The 27,443-nt window shown below is 39.8% G+C and overlaps 1 protein-coding gene across 1 annotated transcript; it reads right to left on the minus strand.

The window, feature by feature from the left end:
* Positions 1-1,714: 1,714 nt before the first annotated feature.
* HCLS1 (hematopoietic cell-specific Lyn substrate 1) lies at positions 1,715-26,178 on the minus strand. Its single transcript, XM_033132852.1, has 14 exons — positions 26,045-26,178; positions 23,509-23,592; positions 22,898-22,971; positions 16,645-16,774; positions 14,870-14,980; positions 13,246-13,300; positions 6,114-6,224; positions 5,395-5,450; positions 4,831-4,900; positions 3,997-4,208; positions 3,466-3,570; positions 2,722-2,938; positions 2,502-2,570; positions 1,715-2,300 (listed from the first exon to the last, which is right to left on the minus strand). Exons 2-14 carry the CDS (start codon positions 23,590-23,592, stop codon positions 2,164-2,166), a joined length of 1,431 nt encoding a protein of 476 aa, XP_032988743.1. The 5' UTR covers positions 26,045-26,178; the 3' UTR covers positions 1,715-2,163.
* Positions 26,179-27,443: the final 1,265 nt, after the last annotated feature.

Genomic DNA, 27,443 nt, shown 5'->3' on the forward strand with positions numbered 1-27,443 from the left:
GTATATATCTATGATGACTTACCTCTGTATACTGGAAATCCCAATGTCTTTATCAGCAGAAATAAAAGCTCCTTTGCACTCTAAAAGGCTAACTGGGTGAATCTTGTAAGTTAGGTCCAGAGACAGATTTGTAATTGATTCACTGGCATAGAAGTCATTGTGGAAACAAAGGAGTGTGAGTCTTGAAGAAAAGCCAAGGAACAGGCCTGTGGGACACAGTGCTCTAGGCAAGTGGGTGGGCAGCTCACAACTTTATGTAGTCCTGGAGCTTCTATGGATCTCAGTCACTAAACCTAGCTCCTCAAGCCCATCTTTGTCTTCTCCATCTTTGAAAGCTGGACCCAAATTTAGCATACAAGGTTGGACAATCACATTTGCGAACTTGTTGCAATGATGTCGCTAAACTTTTTTGATATCAGAGGGATTATTCATTATGAATTTGTACCAATTGGACAAACAATTAATCAAGTTTACTATTTGGAAGTGCTGAAAAGGCTGTGTGAAAAAGTTAGACGACCTGAACTTTTCGCCAACAATTCATGACTCTTGCAACATGACAATGCACCAACTCACACAGCACTGTCTATGAGGGAGTTTTTAGCCAGTAAACAAATAATTATATTGGAACACCCTCCCTACTCACCTGATCTGGCCCCCGATGACTTCTTTCTTTACCCAAAGATAAAGGGAATATTGAAAGGAAGACATTTTGATGACATTCAGGACATCAAAGAGTAATACGATGACGGCTCTGATGGCCATTCCAGAAATAGAGTTCCAAAATGTCTTTAAAGGGAGGACTAGGTGCTGGCATTGGTGGATAGCTTCCTAAGGGGAGTACTTTGAAGGTGATGGTAGTGATATTCAGTGACTAGGTATGTAGCATTATTTTCTAGAACGAGTTCACCAACTTAATTGTCAGACCTCATAGATTTCTATGTCTTACCAACCAAAAATTCCCTACACCAAACAAATCACTCACTTTGATTTAGATTTTATTTTGATTTTGCCTAGGATCTCCCATCTCTGGCCTCATGGAGCCCAATGCACTAGGATGAACCCCCCATGCCCTGGCCTCTCATTCTCCTTCAATGCCATACTTTGCTTGGTGATTTGCTTTTTGTCCATCACTGGCTTTCCAAATGTCCTCACCATTTTTCCTATCAGCCTTGGTCCTGGAACACACAGAATCTTCATGAGCTCCTTCCATCTACCCTCTTACTTGGCCATTGATTTCAGTCATCCAGTTACAAAGAAGCCTGGACTTGATTGAGTAGTGACCACTGTCTCTGACTAAATCCTCTTACCACCTCATTGGAGCCTGTGTTCCTTTAGCTTTCACCTTTTTTTGTTGCCAAATTTTCCCTTTCCTCCTTCCTAAACCTTGCTTCTTCCTCAAAAATCAACATGTCCTAAAAGAGTATAGTCATTACTAGGCAGGAGGTAGCTGGCGTCTCACAGCTGCTGAAGCCAGTAGAAGTTGACACTACCTGGCCTGTTCCTCCACCTTACCACCATTCCCCAGGCTGATCTGTTTTGGACTGGGTTGAAGTACAGCCTAAGGACAAGGTCCAGCCCTTAAGATCCAGGGCACAGGGGGGTGGGCAGCGGTAGGAAGGAATCTTCTGGATTTGCCTGAAAGAGGGGAGGAGAATTGGAGCCATGAGAGTCAGGGCCCTTGGGGGCTGCACCAAAAGCACTATTTACCTCAGTCTAGATGTGAAAAATAATCCCACTTTATTTCCAATTTTAAGACTGGGTAGAGAAAAGATATATCTGCAGGGAAGGAAAGTGGGCAGATAATACCACCAGGTAAACCAGGCAATGTAGACATACTTTTCCAGGTAAGCAAATCAGGAAGCTCAGAGCTCAAAAAAACGAAAGGCAGAACTTGGGGTGTTAGAGGGAGCATTCATGGAGGAGGAGGCAGGACCACAAGATAATGTCTATGAGCTCTTACAGGATAGAGAGGACACTGAAGGAGAGCTCCTTCCTCATGATGTATCTGCCCCAAGCTCTAATGGAGAGGGAGAGGGAAGTCTGCCTAGAGCCTCAGGCAACTCATGACATCCTATTGGAAACTTGCAGCAGGATGGGGAGGGGCGTGGAGGCAGAGCCCCTTTGGACATGGGAAGTCACAGCGCAGGATACACTGAGGGCCGTTTACTGGATAAGGTTGACATAATTTGCAGGAAAGAGTCCAAAGCGGTCGTGGCAACGTCCCCGCCACCAGCCCTCATCCACCATCTCAATATCAGTGATGATGTCATCTGGATCAAAGGAAAGCTCGTCACTTCCCTCTGGAGAGAAAATTGACCGGATATTAGGATGGTCAGACAGGAATCCCTCCAGCCCTGTGCCCACTCTAAACCTCAGGAAGGGAAATAGGCCTGGTTTTCTTGATGCCAAGCTTGGACCCTTCCCCGACCCCCAGAATCCATTCCCCTCTTTTGTATCAAGGGCTTTCAGGCACCAGACCCCTCAGGTCACTCCCCACCTACCTCCTTGATAATCATACAGGGCTACAGCTGAGATCCCAGCCCCCGTCCCAGCCGGGCAGCCTGATGATCCTGCATTATGAGAAACATGAACATGGCTTCACCAACACAGAGAAGGAAAACAAACAGGTTCTTCTGGTAATGGGGTCATTCCTCTTCCTCTTACCCTCCTCTAGACCCGACCAAATTCGGGAGCTGCTTCTCCCCGGCCCCCACCACTCACCAGCCAGCATGGAGGGATTCTCAGGCTCGAGCACATCTTCGTAGTCTCCCTCTGGCTCGTCGTCCTGCCCGTATCTGTTCATCTCAGCAACGTCCTCATACTCATTCTCAGGCTCAGGCTCAGGCTCAGGCTCAGGCTCTGCTTCATACACTGGCTCTTCCTCCAGTTGGAGGCCTTCCAGAGTCCTGGGGGGCAGCGCTGGGGGCTCCTCATCATCCTGGGAAGAGAGTGTGGAGCAGGGGAACTTGCACTCACCAGGAGCTCTCTCTCCAAAAGCTCCCAATGGAGGACTGCTAACACCCCACTCGTCACCCTCCTACCACTTCTACCCTCCATCCTTGCTTCCATCTAACAGCCTCTCCTAGGGAACACAGTCTTTCATCCATCTTCATTCTTCCATCTCCTCCCACACCTACCCACTCAAAATACCTACCAAGAGATGAGAGGAAGGGAATATAAAAAGTGTGAGGAAAGGGAAGTGGAAGGCAAGTCAGATTCCTTGGAAGACCAAGAAAACAAAAGCACGTTTGTGAAGCCAAAGCACATTGTTGGGAATACCACAGCTAGGATGACCAGTTCTCCTGGTCTGCCCAGGACTGGGTGGTTTCCCAGAATGCAGGACTTTCAGTGTTAAGACTGGGACAGTCCCAGACAAACCAGGATGGTTGATCACACTGTGTGGCCCAACTTCCTAGGACATAAGGAGATGGGGAAAGGGCACAGAATTTTGGGGGCTCAGCTTACCTCTGGGGGGTTCTGCCTCGAGGGCAAGGAGGGTATTGGTTGTTCCCTGCTGGTTCTCACAGGCTCAGGCTCTGATGACGGACAACTTCCTGCTGGAGGCCAGGCCTATGGAAAATGAAGCACCACTCTGTACGCAAGCAAGCCTCCATCTTATCGCTTATAATGACCTGGAACACCTGTTCTGTCTCTGCCAATCCAAACCAAACTCATCCCTCAAGATGGGCCCAACCTGAAGTGACGGCTCCTTCGTCTTGGTCAATCCTGCAGCAACGGTCAGCTGCACTGGCTGCTGACCTGTCTTTTGTTGTCCTGTGTAAATCTCTTTTTTCCCCTAACATTCTGGTATATATGAGGCCCACACTCAACCTACATACTCCAACTGAAATCTTACTGAAGACAGGGACAGCACTCATGTAGATTTTGCTTAACACAGGAAAGCCTGTGCCTTATTTTCTACTAATGATTTGGACAATTTAGGCCCCTGTCTGGGCAGAAATGTTGTATGTGGATCCCAAGGCTCCAAGCACTCACCTCTGAGGAGATTTTCTTAGGCAACGGGGTCGGCACCATTGGCTCTGCCACAGTGGCTGCTGGTTGCGAAGCCTCATGGCGCACTTTTACCAGGGCCTTTCTCTCTTGTTGCTGTCTGGCCATTTGCTGTGCCTTCTCTTCTTCCTCCCGCTTCTTCTTCTCCTCAGCCATGGATTCAAATTTTGCCTTTAGCCCACGGGCACCACTAGAAGCTATAGACACAGGCAAAAAGAATTAGGGTTCTCTGGGGTCCGGGAAGGGGGCAAGATTGGGTGGCACATGAAGGAAGAAGAAGACTCAGTTAAATATCCAGGAGAAGAGCAGATGGAAATGGAACTCATGAAAGTGAAGATAAAGAGATATTGATGCAGGAACAAGGGGATTATAGGAGGATTGTATAGTCTGGAAGTCTAGATGTCCACAGAGCCAGGACATGCAATCTCAGACTCTTGTCCTTTCTAAATCATAAGTCTTGGTCCTCTAACCTGCATCCTTCCCTGTACACATTCCTTAAATATGTAGGCCCTCTGACCACCACCCTCCCTCTGCCTCTCACTCCAAGCCCTTATCCCTGTGTATTTTCCCCAAATGGCTCCCCATCTCTCCTTCCCTGTGTCCTCTGCTCACAGTTTCTTTCCCAATGTCACTCTGTCTGTTTATCCCCTTAACCTAATATTTCTAGGAGAGAGAATCCAGGAATATGAGGACAAAGGTGAAGTCTACCTCAGCTAATCTAGGTAACTAAAGGCATGGAGGAAGTAGTGTGGGGAGAAGAAAGAATGAGAAGAGAGAGGCAGCTAAAGAGCATAGAGAGAGGAAATTGTTAAGACTCACCAGCCTCTATGGGTGTCGTCTTCTTATAAGCTGTGCTTGGGGCCTCCATGTCATTGAAGCCAACAGCGCTCTGCAGGAGAACAGTAGGTGTGTGTGGGCGGGCGGGGAGGTGGTGGTGGTAAGGGAGTAACTCAGAAAGCAATATCAGGGATTGGGGACACTGTAGAAAGTATCCCTAACAATTTGATCTTCAATTGGGCCCCTGAGCAATGCATGAAGAGAAATTGGTTTAGAGGAGGGCAGTGAGGTGTCATGGGAAGAGATTAAAGATAGGGTTAAACAATGCCAAGCAATCAATGAAATTTTAAATATCACCTTTCCCTAGAGTTTTTGTATCTCTCCATCTGTCGCTGCCTCCCTTAAGTTTCCTTAAAGCTCAGGCTATAGAAAACATGCCTATTCGATGATGAGGGTAATTAATGGGGAGTGCAGGACACCAGGAGGACACCTCAGTACACCTAGCGTTTCCTATGCTTTTTCCATTTTTGCCTCTCACTCTTGTCCATGCACTTCCAGTACAGTTTAAGAAACTATTCTCAGGAAATTGGTATTCTGGTACTTTACCTTATCCACTCGGTCCTTCTGGATTCCGTACTGACCACCAAAGCCCTTGGCATAATCTGCAGGACAGAAAGATCTGAGAGTCATAATAGGAGTTAAATTGCTGGAAATTGGTGGGAAGAGGGAGCAGTGGGAAGAAAAAACCAGAAGACAGGAATGTGGAAAACAGAAATAGATGAGAAACTGTGAGAATCAGAGGATAGAGAGAGGCATGGATGGGAAGGTAGGGAAAAAGATGGGGGCGATAAAACTTGGGAGAGAATGAAGGGGAGAGAGGTGGGAAGAGGGAAACATAAAAAGAAAAAAGTGATAGAAAAGGAAAAAATGTAAAGGAAGAAACAGGAAAAAATAAGGAGAACCATCCAAACATCCCCTACGTGTCCCAGGGAGGAAGGAGACCTATCTGTCCTCTGTGAGGTAGAGGGCCCTTTAAGACTCATAGCCAAATCATACACTTGCCATCACCAGCCTGTGTGCCTTCATCCCTGTCTCAATGACCCCTTCTCTTCCCTTTTTCCTGCTCTTAATCTTGTTGTTTTCCTCTCTACCCCTCTTAATCTCCCCCTACTGACTTCCACACACATATACTTACTCTTTACCCCACCACTTCCATGGCACATCTGCCCCTCTTTATTCTGGGTCCTCAGCATCAGCTTCCAGAAAGGATAGAGGAAGGGCTCTATGCTATTCTGTGATCTCCCTCCTCTCCAACCCCAACTTACCTCTCTGGGACTCGTGTTTCTCTGTTTCTCCTTTGTAGTCATATCCCAGAGCTGCCTTGTCCCGTTTATCCTTCTCTATCCCATAACGACCACCAAAGCCACGGGAGTAATCTATGATGAAAGGAGCGGTCATAAGAGCCCATTTTCAGCCCACAGGAAAGTGCTGTTGAAGAGAGAAGTCAGGAGGAATGGCTGCAAGGTGACTGGGGCCAGGGAAGAGAGCGGAGCTTGAATATAGGTGAATTAAAGAGAAATGGTGTTCTAAGCCATCTTTTGCTAGCTTTCATTTAACATTGTTCACTCTTTTTCTCTTTTCCCCTCTCCCAAGATGAGAAGATCATTTCAATTGTCTTTCTTTAAGGAAGGGGAAAGTATAGAGGGTGTAAGGAGAGACTTCCAAAAATTAAGAAAGAAAAGCCACATCCATATGAAATGTATGCCTTTCCTTACTCCCATATAAACACTTAGAAATGTCAGCTAAAATATAACAATCTTTTTTTTTTTAAATAGTGAAGGTCAAAAGAAAAGAAGAAAAAAATAATCCCTGGCTTCAAAAACAAATAGATGAATCAAATCAGTAGATACAAGGGTAATTATGAGCTGACACCACAGGAAAAACACGGATGTTTTAAGTTAGCACTAGGGTTAGGATGTAGTTATGGGGTTCTAATTTCTATATAAGAACAGGGGACTGGAGAGCAGGAAATAAGTCTCTGTCCACCCCTATAAAAGAGCTCTCAAAAAATTGTACTCATCCAGGGGAATGGTTGGGGGGCTTATAGTTTGTTCAGCACTTGGCAGCTGTGAGACTTGGAATCTCCAGGCCTACACATGAGAGTGTGGAATACAAATATACAATTTTATACTACTTATATTATACAGGAATTCTTAGCTGAGAAATTAATTTAAATACTGATCTAGGAAAATATATACCACAGAAAGAGCAAGCATCAGACAGATGGCATAAATATGAGATAAAGTAGACCTCAAGACAAAATGGGATAAAGAGATAAGAGAGACACAATACAATGATAAGAGAACAATTCATCATTCATCAGGAATACCTATGGTGGTATAAACCTATTAAAAGAATTACAATTCATGAAGCAAAAACTGACAGAAGCAGAAAAACATAGACAAATTTATGACCATTAATTGACAAAAAGTTTAGACAAAAGAATCTAAAATTATAGAGGGTCCAAACATTATCAACTAACAAGACCTAATTGACATTTATAGAATACTGTAGCCCAAAACTTAAGAATACACATTTTCTTTTTAATGCACATAAAACATACACCAAGGTAGCCCATATGCTGCTCCATATAATAAGTTTTAAAACAGTTCAAAAGATTGAAATATTAGACATCATATTCTCTGATCACAATAGAATTAAGTTAGATGTTAATAACAAAATTATCTAGAAAATTCCCCCAATACTTGGAAAATAAATAACGTAATTCTAAATAAGCCATGGGTCAAAGAAGAAATCATAAGGAAAATTTGAAAATATTTTAAACTGAATAAAAGTTAAAACACACATGACATTGTAGGATGTAGCAAAAGCAGTGTTTAGAAGGAAATATATAGTTTTAAATACCCATACAGGAAATAAAGGCTTAAAATCAATTATCTAAGTTTCTACCTTCAAAAACTAGTAAAAGAAAAACTAAGTTCATATTAAAATGAAAGAAAAATAATAAAAATAATAGCAGAAATCGATAAAATTTTAAAGCCAGTAAACAATAAGGAAAATGAGCAAAGTGAAAAATTAGTTCTTTAAAAATGGTAATAAAATTGGTAAACTTCTAGTAAGAATAATCAATTAAAAAGAGAAAAAACACAGATTAACAACATTAGAAATGAAAGTGAGCATATCACTACAGACCTTACAGAGGTTAAAAAGAAAATTAGGGAATACTATAAATAAATTTATGTCAATAAATTTGACAAAATAGAGAAAATGGGAAAATTCCTTGGAAACACAACATATCATAACTGACTCAAAAAATTTTAAAGACTAAATAGACCTATCTTTATTTAAGAATTTAATTAATAATGAGAAAAAAATAAAGAAAAAAACGGTCCATGACTATTAAGACCTCTGAAACTCAGTCAGAAGTAAATGTAAAATTATCTGGGAAATTTACTCAACCCAGTGCATATGAAACTCACATAAAACAAATATCCATCTCCCTTACTGAAATAAATTCACAAACAAAAATTACAACCATCAAAGAAATAAGTAACCATAGCGAAAGCAGATTAATCAAAAAGAAGAGTTGGCATCCCCAACAGTAGCAAATAATATAACAATATGAAAGAAACTTAAAATTAAAAAAAAATAATAATTCAAGAGCTTAAAGAAGGGGAAAAAACATAATGAAAACAATAGGACATTATAGAAAAAGAATTAGCATATTTGCAATAGAACCAAAGGGGACTTCCAGAAATGAAAATATCTGCAAGAAAGTTAAAATGTAATAGACAATAATCAAATATAGCTGAAGGGAGAATTGGTGAACTCAACATAGATTCAAGGGAGTTACTCATAATGCATGGAAGGAGATAAAGAGATGGAAATAGAGAAGCAAAATTAAGAGACATGAAGAACATAAGTTACCAAAATTTTCAGGATGCAGTAAAAGCAGTGCTTAGGGAAAATTTTATAGCAGTAAATGAATATATTGGAAAAGAAATAAAGAGTAAGATAATAATTTAAGCTTCCACCTTAGAAAACTAGAAAAAGAAGAGTAAATTAAATCCAAAGTAAGCAGAAGAAAAGAAATAAGAATTAGAGCAAAGTTAATGAAATTTAAATCAGCGAATCAACAGAGAAAAATCAATGAAACTAAAAGCTGTCTTTGAAAAGATCAATAAAATCAATAAGCCTCGAGCCATGCTAAGAAAAACTAAGAGGACAAATTAATAATATTGTAAATGAAAGAGGCGACATTACTACAGATCACATGGAAATTAAAAGGATAATAAGAGAATACTATGAATAACTCTAGGCCAACACATTTGATAACCTACATGAAATGAGCAAATTCCTTGAAAGACACAATCTGGCAAAATTCACACAAGAATGTATGATTTGAATAGGCCTACATCTATTAAAGAAATTGAATCCATAATTAATAATCTTCCAAAACACAAAGCATCAGGCCCACATGTGTTCATTGGTGAATTCCACCAAACGTTGAAGGAAAATATCATACCAATTCTCTACAATATCCTTCAGAGGATAAAAGAAGAATGCTTTCTAACTCATTCTGTGAGAACCACATTACTCTAATACCAAAACCAGACAAAGATATAAGAAAGAAACCACAGACCAATATCTCTCATAAACACAGATTCAAAAATCCTCATAAAATATTAGCAAATTGAATTCAACAATGTATAAAAAGAATTATACACCAGGACCAAGTAGGATTTATCTAAGTGCAAGGCTAGCTCAAGAGTTGAAATCAATCAATGTAATCCATCACATTAACAAGCTGAAAAAGAAAAATCACATGATCATATCAATAGGTACAGAAAAAGCATTCGACAAAATCCAATACCTTTTCATGATAAAAACTCTCAGTAAACTAGGACTAGAGGAGAACTTTCTTAACTTGAAAAAGATTATCTATAAAAGCCCTACAGGTAACAGCATACTTTTTAAAAATTAAATTTATTGGGGTGACAATGGTTAGTAAAATTACAAAGGTTTCAAGTGTACAATTCTATAATTCATAATCTATATATCACATTGTGTGCTCACCACCCAGAGTCAGTTCTCCTTCCATCACCATATACTTGACCCCCTTCAATGGTAAGAAACTTGAAACTTTCCCACTAAGATCTGGTACAAGACAAGGATGTTCCCTCTCATCACTCCTTTTCAACATCGTACAGCAAGTCCTTGATAATGCAATAAGGCAAGAAAAGAAATGAAAGGTACACAGACTGGGAAGGAAGATATGAAATTGTCTCTGTTCACAGATGACATGATTGTGTAGAAAATCCAAAAGAACTGACAAACTCCTGAAACTAATAAGCAATTACAGCAAGGTTGCAGGATATAAGGTTCATATACAAAAGTCAATTTCTTTCCTATATACCAAAAAAGAACAAGTAAAATTTCAAATTAAAGATACAATACCATTTACATTAGCATCCACAACAAGGATTACTTAGGTATCGATATTTAAAAATCAATACTTAAAAGATCCATAAGAGGAAAACTACAGAACTCTGATGAATGAAATCAAAGAAAAACTAAATAAATGGAGAGATATTCCATGTTCATGAATAGGAAGACTCAAGATTGTCAAGATGTCAGTTCTTCCTAACTTGATATGTAGACTCAATGCAATCCCAATCAAAATCCCATTTTGATACTGACATCTGATTCTAAAGTTTATGTGGAGAGGCAAAAGACCCAATAGGCAACACAATATTGAAGGGATAACCAACACAAAGTTGGAAGGTGAAGATGCTACCCACCTTCAAAACTTACTATAAAGCTACAATAATCAAGACAACGTGGTATAATTGAAAGAATAAACAAATAGATCAGTGGAACAGAATAGAGAGCCCAGAAACAGGCCCCCATAAACAGTCAACTGATCTTTGACAAAGAAGCAAAAGCAATGCAATGGAGAGAAGACAGTCTTTTCAACAAATGGCACTGGAACAACTGGACATCCACATGCAAAAATAAATAAATAAAAATAAAAATGACTCTAGATACAAATATTATACCCTTCACAAAAATTAACTCAAAGATCATGTATAATGCAAAACTATAAAACTCCTAGAAGATATCACAGGAGAAAAACTAAATGACCTTAAGCATGGTGATACCTTTTTAGATACAACACAAAAGACATAATCCATGAAAGAAAGAATTGAAAATCTGGGTGTCATTAAAATTAAAAACTTCTGCTCTGTGAAAGACAATGTCAAGGAAATGAGAAGATAAGCCATAGACTGGGAGAAAATATTTGCAAAGGCACATGTGATAAAGAACTGTTATCCAAAATACACAAAGAGCTCAAATCTCAACAATAAGAAAACAACCTGATTAAAAAATGGACCAAAGATTTTAACAGACATCTCACCAAAGGAGATATACAGATGGTAAACATGCATATGAAAAGATGCTTTACATCATATGTCAGCAGAGAAATGCAAATTAAAACAATGAGATACCATTATACACCTATTTCAACAGCCAAAATCCAGAACACTCACAACACCAAATACCGGTGAGGATGTGGAGGAACAGGAACTCTTATACGTACATTGCTGGTGGAAATGGCACAGCCACTTTGGAAGATAGTGTGGTAGTTTCTTACAAAACTAAACATACTCTTACATAGGACCCAGCAGTTGCACTCCTTAATATTTACCCAAAGGAGTTGAAAACTTATGTCTACACAAAAACCTGCACATGAATATATATAGCAGCTTTATTCGTAACTGCCAAAACTTGAAAGCAACCAAGATATCCTTTAGTAGGTAATGGATAAACTGTGGTACACCCAGACAATAGACTATTATTCAGTGCTAAAAGGAAATGAGCTATCAAGTTATGAAAAGACATGAAGGAACATTAAATGCATATTACTTAGTGAAAGAAGCTAATCTGTAAAGGCTGAATACTATATGATCCCAACTATATGACATTCTGGAAAAGGAAAAACTATGGAGACAGTGAAAAGTTCAGTGGCTTCTAGGAGTTGTGAGGGGTTGGGGGTGAGGGATGAATGAACAGGCAGACCACAGAGGATTTGGGGACAAGTGAAAATACTCTGCATAATATTACAATGATGGATATATGTCACTATACATTTGTTCAAATCCATAGAATGCACACCAAGAGTGAATCCTAAGGTAAACTATGGACTTTTGGTGATTATGATGTTGGTGTAGATTCATTCTTGGTTAAAAACAATATATACATATACCATTATAGTGAGTGACGTTGACAGTGGGAAGGCTATCATGTGTGGGGATGGGAGTATATGGTAAATCTCTGTAGCTTCCTCTCGATTTTGTTGTAAACTTAAAACTGCTCTAAAAAAAAAAACCAACTGTCTTAAAAAAAAAGAGACATCAAGAAGAGAATGAAACACAACTTGAATATAAGTTCCAGGAGAAAGAATAAAAGAGAAGAGAGGAAAGCCACTATCCAAAGACAAAATGCCTGAGAACTTTCCATAATGAAAGTCACTTCTCAGGTTGAAGAGGAGTGATAAGTCTCATGTAGAATAATAAAAAGAAATCCAACACCCAGACATATTCTGATGATATTTCAGAATATCAGAGACAAAAAGAAAACCTTTCATGAAAAAAAACAAGATAGAGAGATAGGACATATTACTTACAAAGGAATGATGATGACACAAGACAGATGCCAGAGACAATAAAACAATATCTTCAAAGTGATGAATGAACAATGAAGAGTGGAAAAAAATAAAGATAATTTTTAGACAAAGCAAGGGAGTTCTTTCACAGATTCTCACTGAAAGAATTATCAAAGGATATACTTTAGCAAGAAGAAAATAGAAAAAGCAAGGAGGAAACAGAATTAGCATGGAAGAAAACAATGAAATACAACAAATGATGAAGTAGAAAGTTGGTAAATAGGTAGGTCAGTTTAAATAAGAATTTACTAGATAATAATTATTAAACTTTGTGGGGTTCATAAACCCATAGAACCAATGTATACCGGACAACAATAATTGTCCAGTTGGTATAAAGAATGTAGACTATAGAAGGAATGTAATTAAATTATTCTATATTTCCTATATTATTCAGGAAGAGCTAAAGATTAATTTTAAATTTAAGTCAAAGATGCATACTGAAACTTAAGGATAACCTCCTAAAATAAGGGAGTGGATTACCTTATTTTTAACCCATTAGAGGAGAAAGGGGGACTACAGAAAACTTGATCAAGCTCATAGAAAGGGATAAAGGAGAAAGAAGAAAGGACACACTTGGATTTAAAAATAAATAAAAGAGTGGGGAAATGGGTCATGGAACTAAACGGAGTTGATGACAGCTGTTGGGAGGTGACTTGGGAGCAGCACAGCAGGGCAGTCATGTTACTAAAGCTGAAGTGCAGGGTACTTGCCTTTCTGAGATGTGTGTTTCTCCACTTCCCCTTTGTAATCAAAGCCAACTGCTGACTACAACGAAAATGAGAGAGAATTGCTTAGAGTTGAGCTGACAGTTTTCCCCCTCTCTCACTTACCTTTACTCCCAGCTCAGCCCAGAGGCTCGTTTATAGGGGCTCAGGGCTGAGTATGGGGGGTTAATGATAGTACCTTGCCAGGCTGGTGTAGGGGCAATGTGCTATAGAGCAACGAACACGGGCTCTGGACACAGAAAGCTCTAGATTCAAACCCCACCCCCTACTTGTTTAACTTTAGGCATGTCCTTTAATATTTGAGCCTCAGTCTCTTCCAATATACAATGAAAATAGGTATAACTGCCTTCTTAACCTCAATTATAAATGAGGAAAACGTTCCTTCTTCATTTGGGATATTGTCAGAACTAAATAGGAGCAAGGTATATAAAGTGTCTGCACTGGGTCTTTCAATAAATTAGTGCCTTTCTTCCTAACTCTCATGAAACTAAAAGAACATAATAACGAGAAAAGTGCCTTGTAAACTGCAAAGTACTATGCACATGTAAGAGATAGTATCCGATTCCTAACTGATGGTACTGGGCCTCTTCTCTTCCCTTACACAGCAGCAGAAACCCCGAGCTGTGGATTTGGGTGAGGTGGACGGAAGGCACCCAGGAGAGTCTGGATCCTAGCTGCTCGGGGACTGGATATATTTCCTTTACCCTCATAGTGTATTTTTAACTTTTCTGAGTTTTTTTTCTGCCCCCAATGAAATAACATCTAATATTTAGCTTTAAGGATTCAGACCCTAACAAACAACTGAAGGTTAAAAACAGAAATCTCAGCTCTCTGTGAAGGAGATGTTCTCTATGTGTGCGGCTGCCGGGCAAGAGATACTGTTCTGTACCACAAAAAAGATCAAAGAATCTGAGGTGTGATACTGAGAACACCAATGAGTTATCACTTGTATTCTCCTGACCACTCCATCTGTAATCATACTATCCTCTTTTTCTCTCTTTAAAATGACATATATATATATGTGTATATATATATATATATATACACACACACACACACACACACACACACACAGACACACACACACACACACACAGGAGCCTTTAAAATACCTGGACTTCAGAGATTTGGTGCTAAATCCTGTGAAAAGTAACCTTTACCTTCTAGAACCATGGTAACCCTAATTAATTGTTTTCCTTGATTATGTGCTGCCATGGTAATCACATTTAAGCTGACATCTCTGTTTTCCTGAAAGGTATAAATATTTGTAAGGTTTTGATATTTGACCAAAAGAGGAACTTTGGATTTTCCCTCTTCTCTCTTCATGGTACAGGTATAACAAAAACCAAAGGATTGAGGAATTCCTTATTAAGAGTTTGAGAGTCTTTGCCTCATTTATATTAATACCTTTCAGCTCAGCGTGTGGCCTCTCACAGCGGCATCAAGGACCCTGCTGAGTGAGGTCACAGGACCTGGCCTCATGATGGACTCTCTTTGAGTCCATGCCCCATCTTTCCACAGGAGAAGAACAGACCCACATTCAAGGGGGCGTGTTCGTAAGTCCCACAAGATTTGAGTTGAGTGACACGGGGAGAGAGTTGCCACTTACCTTGTCTGCCCTGTCCTTCTCGACTCCGTATTTGCCCCCAAATCCTCTGGCAGCATCAGTCTGAGAAGAGTGCTTCTCCAGCTCAGCAACATACTCATGGCCCACAGCACTCTGAGGAAAATCAAGGATGGAACGAGTGACAAGACAAAAATCACCATGAAAAAAATAAAATGACCTAGAGATGGGATGGGATGTAAGACTACAAGAAATTCCATTCTGGGTCAGAATCCTAGCCTCTGACAGTGGCACAAAGGAATACGTGAGGAGAGAGCAAGGTGCCTTTTTCTGGAGCCTTGCACACCCTGATTCTTTTTTAATTAAGAACTCATCATTCAGGAAACTCCCACAGGATGGGCTAGGAGCTGGAAGGATAGGGATTAGGAAGACAGAGCGGTGGCTAAACTAGGAACAAAAAGAGAGCTAAAACAAGGGCTTTGTGTATCAAAATAGAAATGAGTGTAGTTACTACAGAGAGACCGAAGGGGACTGACTGGATGCCACAGCCAGAATGAAATATTTCACAAAAACAGCCAGGTACTTTTGTTTTAGATCTTTGCTCCTGTATGGCCATCAAAGTTCAGAAGCGCCACGTGAGTCATGATACTTAACAATGATGGACTCTTTATACCAAAGGGGGTTAGTAGGCAATACTCATAGTATTGTCTGCTACTACAAGATGGCATACGAGTGCAACTTAAATCTTTTCTATTCCCCTCCACTTTTAACTCCACCTACTGTTTTATTTTCTATTTGGTTTTAAAATATATGTCTCTTGTAATATTTAGATATGGATGCTTCATAATCTAGATACTGAACAATACTTCCAACCAAATAATGAGAGTCTTACAGAGCATTACAGAGTCTCCACTAATAAAAAATTAGAAATTTCTTTCCCTTCGCCTATATTTCCAATCCCATGATGGGATAAACAACATTAACACAGAGGTTGACATGAAGCGCTCTCTATATGAGCTCCTGGGAACTGGTTTTGCAGTATTTTGGGGTCTGTGTACATCAACTCTGCTTGTTGAATTCAAGAATGAATGACGGTTTCTATTTTACTTTTTTCCTAGGAATTTTGTGGAAGAATATAATGCCTACAATACACTTTACACAAGGATGAAACAAAATACTTCTTAAGGCTGAATTAAAGACTTTCCTTGGATTTTTTTTTTCTCCTTGATGGTAAACGTTTTTTTCTTATAGGAATATATATATCTCTGTCTTTGAGTTTAGGAAAGTCAATGGAAAATATGATTCAATATACAAGCATTTTTTTCTTATGTTTTTATAGTATCTAATGGAAAAAGAAAAACAATATTCATATTTGAGGGCTTCTAATGGATAAATTCACATCAATATTTTTCATATGTATGTGCATATCATGTAAATAATGCATAATATATACAAAAAGAACACAAAATATACAGTAAAGAAGTTACAACATAGACATAATACACAAACACATAAAGCACTAAAGGATTTTAAAACATATTTTTCTCTTCTCTCCTGGTGCTCCCTGTATCCCCAGTCTAGGATTTAACAGTATGGCTGGACCTACTATAGGCCAGCCCTTCTCAATTCTTGGCTCCCATTTTCTACCCTCTATATTTTATGTGCTGATATTGAGCAAGGGGAAGGGAAAGACACAAATAATATATGGACATTCGATTTTAAAGCCCAAATGAATATTGTACTTTTGAACAAGTTTTAAACCATGAAACCAACAAATGAATCAATCTTTTTTTGAAGCAAATATCTCCCTTTCAACTCACCTTGTCCATTCGGTCTCTTTCCACCCCAAAGCGACCTCCGTAGCCATGGGATGCTTTGGGCATTGATTCCATCTCCTTCTTCTTGAGACTATCATGCTCCTCTGACACTTTGTTCCTCAGCTGGTGGATGCTGGAAGGAACCACATGTCAGAGACTCATCATACACAGGGAAGTCAACAAATCCTCTTTCTCAGAAAAAATAGAAACCTTTGAGGTGTGTTCTATTTATTTTTACCAATAACCTGAGCCCCCAAATTATACCAGTGCTGGGTCTGGGAGTAAGAGATTAGTGTGGCTTGCATAGCCTGATTTAAACTTTCCATAAGCCAATAATATTTCTTCAAATCTGTTATTTTGCTCACTAAATAACCTGTGGGTATTTAGTCCCATTTTTCACGTTCTTAAATATCAGAGGACAATATCTATATTCTAGTAACCGAGAAGTTATTTTCCTCTCTGAATGGATTTGCTTTCTAGGTACTCTACCCCAAGAAGCACAAAAAATATTCATATACCCTTTTACCCACATTCTAGTCCTGGGAGTCTACCTTGGGAAATAATTTTAAATATGGCAAAGTTTAGTGTCTAATGATATTCACTGAAACATTGTATATAGTAATGGCAAGAACGAAGAAACAATCTATATGTCTAATAACTAGAGAATAGCTAAGTAAGTTGCAATATTACTTTCAATGGGATACTAGGAAGTCATTAAAAATGATGGTTATAAAAATATAGCTTTGGGAAATTTATCTACATATGAAGTATTTTCTTGTCAAAAATGAATGCCCTTCACCCCCACCCCAAATCTGATAATTCCTGAAAGAACTAAAAACTAATACAGTTCACTCATTACTAATTGTTACAACACTTTGAGGCTCAAACAACCTTGGTTAGGGACACCTCTATCCCTAAGAGAATGTAACACTAAAAGGAGTCATTCTCCTTACTTCACTTCCATCTTTATCATGAGGGCACCTCAGCATATCTATTTGGCCTCAGGATATGAAGTGATAGCTCAGCATCAGCACCAATCAGTGACAATCAGGACTGATACTTAGACACATATGGGGCTCCCTGGGGCTTCTTAGAAACACATGGGCAAGAGAACGATAAATTAAAAATTTGATTTCCCACAGCAAGAAATGGAGGTTTAGGGAATTGAGACAGTGATGTTACTGAATTTCACTGGCTCAGGAAAACTAGATACATTGGTTACAGGTGGAAAGGCCATCTTACAGCAGAAATTCTCCTCTTTCATGGAAGAACAGATCTATCTGGTAGCCTTGTAGTATAAGCCCACCAAAGGCCTTTTTAAAAAGCTTTCTCAGCTTCAGTCACAGTTAATTTTAGAAAGCTGGATTGGAACCAGATGATATTAAGCTAAGTGCTGGAAGAACCCTCTGTCCCCGTGCCTGCTCTAAACCCTCTGGCAGCAGTGAAGGCAGAGAACCTGTGTTGCTAGTTCATCAACATCAGCACTTTAGAGCTGTCTGTGTCAAAAAAACTATTGGTTCCAAGAACATGTAAATGATTGATAGTTTCCAAAGTACTCAGATGACAAATGAAGAAAATGAGGCTAAACATTACTTTTTTTTTTAAACTATTTTTTACTTAAGTGTGTTTTTCCAGGACCCATCAGCTCCAAGTCAAGTAGTTGTTTCAATTGAGTTGTGGAGGGCACAACTCACTGGCCCATGTGGGGATTAAACTGGCAACCTTGTTGTTCAGACCTTGCACTCTAACCAACTGAGCTAACCAGCTGCCCCCTGAACATTACTTTTAAATGGGAAAAGTGTGCATTTTCAGTGAGTCCTACATGGGTCAATTAAATAATTGCTACATGGGTCATAACTATATTACAGTTGAAAAAAGTTTTTAAAAGGGATTAGAAAATGAGATTCAGGAATACCCACCTATTGGATGACAGCTAGGCTAGTCAGAGGATCATGCCAATAGCCAGCATAATTTCAATAAAAATGTTGGTGCCAAAGAACAATTTTTTATCAGATTCTTTAGAAAATAGCTGAAGCCACTCAAAGTAGATCTTAGTTATATCATTCCTTCATTCAATAAATATTAAGTATTAAACTTTTGAGTGTGAGGTACTGCTAGGCCCTTAGGGCAGAAAGATGATTAATATATGGAGATAGTGGTCAGGTGGAAGAGATAGAAGGAAACAAAAAATTACACTTCAATGTGCTTTGCAACACACCAAAGAAAATTTTGACTCATTAACTCTCAGTTGACTATTTTAAGTTTTAAAATACCTTGGGATTGATAAAGCAGTGCAGTTTATGGGACCCAAGTGAAATCCAGAACCTCAAGGATAAGCTAAGCAAAGGAACAGATCTTGCTGTTTTTATTACAAGAGTAAACGCACAGACGTAACTCAGACTATAAAATTTTCTTCACAAACGATATGATCATAGATGCAGAAAATCCTAACAAGCCTACAAAAAAAGCACTGCTAGAACTATCAAGTACATTTGACAAGGTCACAGAATGCAAGGTCACTATCAAAATCACTTCTATTTATACATACTAGTAGTCATAGACATTGGAAATTGAAAGTTAAAAATAAATGACACATCAAATGAAATTTGCTAGCATAAATTTAGCAAAAGATGTGCCACACTTGAACACAGATTTGAACACATTTCTGAAAAAATTAAAGAAAACCTAAATAAATGCAGATATATCCCATATTCATGAATTGGAAAACTCAAGATCATTAAGATGTCAGTTCTCTTCAAAATGATAGATAGATTTAATGTCATCCCAATCAAAATACCAACAAGCACATTTGTAGAAATTGGCAACCTTATTCTAAAATGTATGTGGAAGTGTAAAGTCCTGGGATTGTAAAAGTATTTTTTTTTTCCAACAAAGTTGGAAGACTATTTGATTTCATGATTTATCATTAACCTACAATAATCTATGTAGTGTGAGATGGATCAAGGCAGACATATAGATCAATAAAATTGTCTAGAAATAGACACCCATGTATGCCAGGTAAGTCAATGGGGAAAGAATAGTCTATTAATGAAGTTGGAATTGTGAAATATTTATATGGAAAAAAATGAAACAATTTTTGTTTCACACTGTACACAAAAGCTAATTTGATCATAGACTTAAATGTAAATGCAAAATTATAAATCTTTTAGAACAAAACAGAAAATTTTCACAATTTTGAGGTAAGCAAAAATTTCTTAAGACACATAAAGCACTAACCATAAAAAATTTTGATAAATTAGACTTCATCAGAATTAATATCTTCTGATCATAAGTTGCCATTGATAAAATAAAAAGGCAAGTTACACTCTGGATTAAATATTTGTAAAACAAATAACTCACAAAAGACTTGTATCAGAATATACAAAGAACTCTTAAAACTATATACAAATACAAACAACCCAGTTTAAAAGTGAGTAAAAGATTTTAACCAACACTTGAAACAAAAATATGTGAAGATACATGAATGACACATGAAAAGAGACTCAATAAAATTAGTCATCAGAAAAATACCATTTAAAATCACCACATACCCACACGAGTGGTTAAAATAAAAAATACTGACAATGCCAAGTATAGACAAGTATGTGGAGAAATTAAAACCCATACATTATTGGTAGGAATGAAAAATGGTAACTTTCTATCAGAAAATAATTTGGCAGTGTCTTAAAGAGTTACACATACAATTATTCTATGACTCAGCAATTCTGCTCCTAGATATTTCCCAAGGGAAATAAAAATATGTGTCAAGAAAAAGATTTGAACCCAACTGTTCATGACAGCTTTGTCTGTCATAGCCCTAAATTGTCAACAACTCAAAATGTCCATCCACAGGGTAATGGGAAACCACACAATGGGATATCCATACAATGGGATACTATTTGACAATAAAAAGGGACAACAGACTGATACACACAAGACCGTGGATAGATCTCAAAAACATTATGCTGAGCGAAAGAAGACAGACACAAAAGAATACATTCTATATTATTCCATTTACAAGAAATTCTAAGACAGGCAAAACTAATCTGTAGTGACAAGAAGCAGACCAGTGTCTATATCTAGCCAGGAGTGGAGATGGGGTACATGGACTGTAAAGAAGCCAACGAGCATGAGTGGGCAAGAGTGGCAAAAGAAGACGGAGGAAAAGGTAGCCGCCCTTGAAAACCAGGCAGTTCCTAGGAAACACTAGGCTGCTTGGAGCTGCCTGGGCCAGGACTCCTCTATACAACAGATGAGGAATGGATAAGATCATTTGAACCATTCACCAAATTACCAAACCACTCCCCAAGCTAAATTTATTTTAGGCAGACCTAAACAAAAAAAGATCATGGTGTGGGGGAAGGCAGTGAGGTTAGAGTGAACCACAATCACTTCCTTTTCCTGCTTTGACTCATCTTAGCTCTGTTCTCCTCTTCAACTTCCCCTCTTTCCCCAAGGGCCTCATTGATTCCCATCTGACCTTAAAGATCGGCTTAGCCCTCCCACTCTAGCCAGAGAGAATCCTAGAGGCCTTACTACTGTAAGGTCCTCTAGAGGTCTTTGTGATCCCAGTGAGAATACTGAGAATCAGAGAAGAAAAGTGACTTGTCAAGGTCACTTGGCTAGTCACTAGCAGAGATGGGGCTTTTACATGTCGGCAGCCTGGGTAAATGGGAGGGGAGTGGGTTTTATGCAAATGTCCTCACCATTTATTCTATCATATATAGATCCAGTTAGGCTAATAAACATCCAGAGTCACCAGCTCCATTGGTCACCAGTCAGAGTTATGTATGTACTGGATTATGCAACACAACAAGTCCACATAAACACACCTTAGGAAGAAGGAAGATTGTCCTCTCTTTTCATGTTTATGTTAGGTTTTTAGGAAGAAAATCTGATTAATCTACATTAGAAAAGAGAAATAACATTAATGAGCTGCTGAGAGGCGCTATGTACTACAATAGACATTGATATGTTAGTCCATTGAATTCTGCAGGGGAGCTAGGGCTATGTTCGTCTGATAAATAAAGAAGCTGATATTCAGAGAGAGGAGATGTCTAAATTCACATTGCCAGTAATGGCAGAGCTGTGAATTGAATCTAAATCTCTCTGATATTCATAAGATCATGGCAGGGATTTAGGAGTCTTCCTTAAAATGTTCTACTCCTGCTATTCATGAGACTGGCACTGGGAGGGAAAGGGTAGAAGCAGAGTTTGTATCCTCATCCTAACAGTTCTCAGAACATTAGTGCTGAATGAATTTTACTCAGAAAAGCAAAGGGATCTTAATTTTGGGGGGCGGGGGTGATTTTTGAGCCTACAGAGGGTATCAAGAAGCTTCCTGCATGACCCTGTTCCATTTTTGTCATCTCTACAAATGTGTCTGTCCCATATTGCTTGGTTTGTTTAAGAATAATATTCATTATGGTTACTTAAGTTTAGCTATCGGGTTGGTGCAAAAGTAATTGCAATTATTTTTAACCTTTTAAATCGCAATTACTTTTGTACCAACCTAATATTTATGTCTGATTAAACAATGCATAGTTCTAAATATTATCAAATTGTATAAACATGTGCCAAGTTTTCATAGTGTGTTGTTTGTGCAATGTGGTCATCCATTGACAGTTTTTAAATCTAGGTATGAAAGAGGTAAAAACACTGTTGTTAGAGTGTGTGTCAAGGGGAGTTAAAATGGAGCGTAAAGCTGTATTAAATTTGCCAATTTGTGTGCAGTTGTCGATTTTTGCTTTTTTATTCCTGTTTTTGTTATACTGTTTATTGTGTGTACCTTGTTATTAATATTTGACATTCTATACTGTCCAAAGCACACAATAAACAGTATAGATGATCCTGACTAATCCATAGAAGAGAAGATAGATAGATAGAAATAGATGAAAGATATAGATAGATAGATAGATAGATAGATAGATAGATAGATAGATAGATAAAGTGATACAACCTCAGCATTTGAACTACTTCCTTTCTGGATCCCTTATAATAGACCCACTTAGGGAAACAGCATAGATGTTAGAAATAAATGAGAGATAATACCGTTGGGGGAATCAGAAGAGAGACATGAAACAAATAAACAATGACGCATACAGGAACACACAGAGACAGAGATTCAAGCAAAAAATACAAAGATATATAGACATGAACTGCCTTATCTCTTTCCTTCCACCCTCACCTTCTCCTAAGTCTCTTGAGTTTTCCCTGGGCTCTTCCCACACCCCTTTCCATTCCCCGTGGCACCTACTTGATATGCTCTGGGCGTCCAGAGCCCTCAATGGTCTTGGCTCCCCACCGTTGCTCCTTCTCAGAGATGTCATTCTGCAAAAGACAGCACTCAGCAGTAAGTGATGGAAGGAGATGTGCCACACTTAGAGAGGCCATGCCACTGATGCACATGCCCCCAAATGTCCCCTGCCTCTGCTTTCTCCTCCAGATGCCTCTGTTTACACCACCCTCACTCCCACGTTAAAATTATAATTGGTGGGCTGCGAAACGGCCCTTCCTACTGCGTCCCTATACTTTCCCCTTCAGGTCTCCTGTAATTCCTCAATTACCCCAAATTACACGTCCGGCCCAAATCCCAGCTCATAGGCCAAAGGAGACCCCACCTAACTTGCTCCTTCAGCATAGCCTGTCATAGCCTATCAACCACAACGTCACACTACTCTGCACCTGTCTCCTTCCATCCTCAACGCCAGATACCATGCATGTCCCACTCATGACAACCATCAGCTTCACCCTGAGGGCTATCTCAGTCCCAGACTGTCATTTTTGAAGTCACCTCAAAGGTTACCGAATGGCCTAGATGCCTCCACCCCCTTTTCATTGTCCAAGCAAAGCTATTTCCAAACTCACCACGAAGTCAGGGTCTGTGTCCCAGTCGTCACCCTGCGTCTCCACGGAAACAGATACATCATGGCCTACTACCGACTTCCACATCTGAGAGTAACAGAAGATGGGAATAATTAGGGGCCAAAAATCAAGAGGAGGGAAAACAAGAATGCCGAAGTCAATGATACAGCTCAAAGTTTCTTGACATTTTTTTCTTAGAAGATAATAGAAGCTGAGACAAAGCAGATGGGAGTTTTAGGAAAGTACCTTTGCTCAGTTATATGGGGGCGGGGCAAGGGAGGATGGGGACTTATTTGAGACAACCTGACACGGCCTGGGTATACCTGAGTCTGGAGAGCGGTCATTATGGCTGTAGGTAACACTAAAAAACCTGGGTATCAAAACTGCTGGGATCATTCGTGACAAGAGGCCAGCCGAACAGTGGCTTGAAGTGGGAATCAACGAGGGGTGCTAGAACATCCCTAGAATTATAGCGCCATTTCATTCACTGTTCTACGTATGACTCCTTTTGTAGGTGTCAAAATATATATCGGTCCAGTTCCTGATAAAGTGAACATCTGTACTCCTCTCTACAACCTGTTTAACTCTACTCAGAAATTTTCCAACTCCAAGGGCAAGTGCTGTCTCATCTCCACTCAGACCTGCTACCTGAGGTGAGTAGGGCAGTCAGCTGATGCCTCCATTGGAGAAAACTTGGGGAACAATGTGTGCTGGGAATAAGGCACTTATTCTTCAATGTTTAAAAACCATTGAATTATATTTCTAAAGAAAATAACTGACTCAAAACAGCATGTAGTATAATAAATCCTTCATCTTGAACATTAAGAGCGATTAGATTTTTACTAACTAAAAATCTAATTCTCTACAAAGAACTATGTAGAGAACACCAGTTGAAGGACTACCAAATTAGTATTCTCCTGGGATATCCCCCGTGTTTCCACTCGCCCTGCCAGTTGTGCGTGGGGAGGAGCTGCAGTTGTTCTGCATCTGTGGAATCCTGGACTTTGGTGTGAAGAGGAAACAACGGCCACGGCTCATCTGCTCTGGTGGTGGCTGAGACTTCTGGTCCCTGACGTCACTTACCAGCTGGCAACTCCCCCGCCCACCCTTCCCTACTCACTTCCCATCCCATTGGTGTCTTTCCCTGTGCTTTTCACTGTCTCTTGAGAGTCCCTCTTCCCACCACTCCTAGGACTCTGCAGTGTTTCCACCCAGGCCTTCAGACTGTCTAATTTTCCTCTTCACTTGAAAACTCCTCCATGCTTTTTGAAAAACCCCTTGGAAACCAGCCCAAGGGAAGTTTGGGGTTAGGTTGGTTAAAAACATGCAAAGAGGACACTGAAGTATTGACTAAGTCAGCTGCACGGAGGGATGAGTCACTGCCAAGACCAGCTTTGCCTCCCCTTGTGGGGCAACAATTATGGATTGGGGCGGGCAGGTAGAAGAGATCCATGGTCCTGCTTCCTGGGCTGCTCTGCAACAAAAGGACTTCACACAGGAAACTGGAAGGGAGAAGTTTCTGAAATATTCATGAGTAATAAGGAAGCAAGAAGGACCAATGGTCCTGTCCTCTCTTGCTCTTCCTCCTGGGTGTCAGCCTGACTCTCCCATAAACCTCCCATCCTCATATAGTTTTGAAACAAAAAGTTTCTGACACAGAGACAACGTAGTATCCTTGAGTTACTGGCCAGGAATAGGGAAGCCAAGAGGTAATGTCTAGAGATGGGAGACCAGAGAGTAACCTGGTGAAGCATGATACCCAGGTTATCAGCACCAACCAGGGCCTCATCATGAGGCTGCCTTATAGCATCAGGAAAGTAAGACTGGGAGTCAGATCACGTCAGCTCTGTTACTAAGCGCCTGTGGGAACATGGGTAAGGGAATCAACACAGAGCATGTACTTATTTGCCATGTACCAGCCTAGGCAATTTACAAACATTAACTTAACTAATGTGGTAAACCATTGAACATCTCAGATACTCAGTTTTCCCCAATGGAACAATAAATGAAGAGGTTAATGTAGCTCATCTATAAAGGCGCCCCCATTTCTGACATTCTGGGATTCTGTGGTCCTACAAACCCAGAAGCTAGCCCTAGTGGAACCATCGGGTCATCCGGCCTCCATCAGCTCTTGGCTCTCAGCACTGGCGCACATTAGCAACGACTTCCTGATCGGTGACAATGTCTTTTATGTGGGTTGTGTCTCCTGCTAGACCAGAGACGTTGTCTTCACCTCCTGGGGTCCTCCTCCCAACTCAGTGCCTTAGAGCAACAGACCTTAGAAAGGGTTGTAGACTGTCAGCAGAACCCGGGGATCCTGGATGGCTGCTGAATCATATTCCCTGGGTTCCAGCCCCTCCTGTTTGTTTCCACCCCAGATGCTCATTATCCCACAACCACTCCCACCCAAGCCTTCGGGCCATAAACAGTTAAAGCACACTAGCAGTGACTTCATCTTTCAGCAAGGACTAAGCCAGGTAGGTTCCTCTTCAGCTCTTACCCTGTGCTCCCCTCCTTTCCCACCGTTCAGGGTACCCACCTCCAATAGTGCGATGTCTGCTCTGAGCTCCCAGCTCCTCACGTTGTCAACACTCTCTAGCTGCTGCCACTTCTCATCAAGACAAGAAGTTTCTGCTTCAGTTCCGTATTCAGGTTTTCTGTCATTTCCTGCCACAGTGTCCTCACAGTTACTTCCTGGAGTTTGAGTCAGTTCCTTCTGCTTAGGCACGTAAATAAAAAAGGATTAAATGCTTCTATGCCTAGTCTTTTGCAAAGCCCTGAGGGACATGGAGAAGTAAAAACAAAATGCTACTTTTACTCTGAGTTTATAGTCTGGTCAGGAAAGCAAAACATTCAACAAGAAAACACGTTAACAATTCTGTAGGAACAGCATTTGTTTCCTAAATAGGTAGGCAACTGCATCTGTTATAACAAAGGAATGTAGACAGTTTGGTATGGGTTGAATAAGCTAAAAAGGGTTAATGGGGAAAATGATTTCTATGTGGATCTTGCAAGTTAAGATTTAAAATCACATTTACATTATCCACAGCACTTAAAACTGGGGTTTGCATATAGCAGTGTACAAATAAACATTTACAAATCACAGGGGAAAGGCAAGACACGGAGGGAAAAAGTTTCAGATAGTGCAGAGAACAGTGTGAGCTAACTGGAAGATTTGGGTCCTGATAACAGGAAGTCTAAGAGAACTAGGCGGTACCAGATGATGGAAGGTCTCTGTGGTATTCTGTATTACTGTTCATCAAGATTTGCTGCCCTTCCCTTCCTTCTTAAAGTCAGACTTGCCCAGGTGATTTGTTTTGGCCAATGAAATATGAGAACTGAAATACATCACTTTCTGGTGGAGACTTGATGACCAGAACAAGCTGTGCCATCCGTTAGCCCAGTGCCATCTGCAATTCTCCAAAGTAGGCCCATTTTCAGCTAGGGAACGAGAGTCCCCAACTGAGAATGACATGTAATCTATTGTGTGAGGGACTTGGAGTCTTTGACTAGGAAAATCATCCTTTGTTGTTTAGCTATGGAGAACTTGGGAGTGTTTGTCACTGTATCTGACCTAGCTCTCCTAAAGTTGATTGACATGGAATTTTGACCTGATTTGCTCAGCCGTGAGTTCCCCAGTGGATTCAAGCAGAGACTGGATGAGATTGGTCCAAGATACAGAGGAGGGGGTTTCTGCATTAGGAATAAGTGAACTTTAAGTGACTTTGGTCACTTCCAAATCTAAGGAGTCTATGCCTGGAGGGAGGGAGTTTTATTTACTGATCTCTCCCACGTCATGACCTATTTATTGTGGCAGTTACCGAAATTATTTTATGGAAAAGTAAATTTGTCTAAGGGGAAAAAAAGCTTTTAGATCATTTCAAATCCTAATTCAGTGATGAAAATAGGAGTGATCAGAGCAGATGTTATGACACACC

The sequence above is a fragment of the Rhinolophus ferrumequinum genome, chromosome 2 (assembly GCF_004115265.2).
Source record: "Rhinolophus ferrumequinum isolate MPI-CBG mRhiFer1 chromosome 2, mRhiFer1_v1.p, whole genome shotgun sequence".
Lineage (NCBI taxonomy): Eukaryota > Metazoa > Chordata > Mammalia > Chiroptera > Rhinolophidae > Rhinolophus > Rhinolophus ferrumequinum.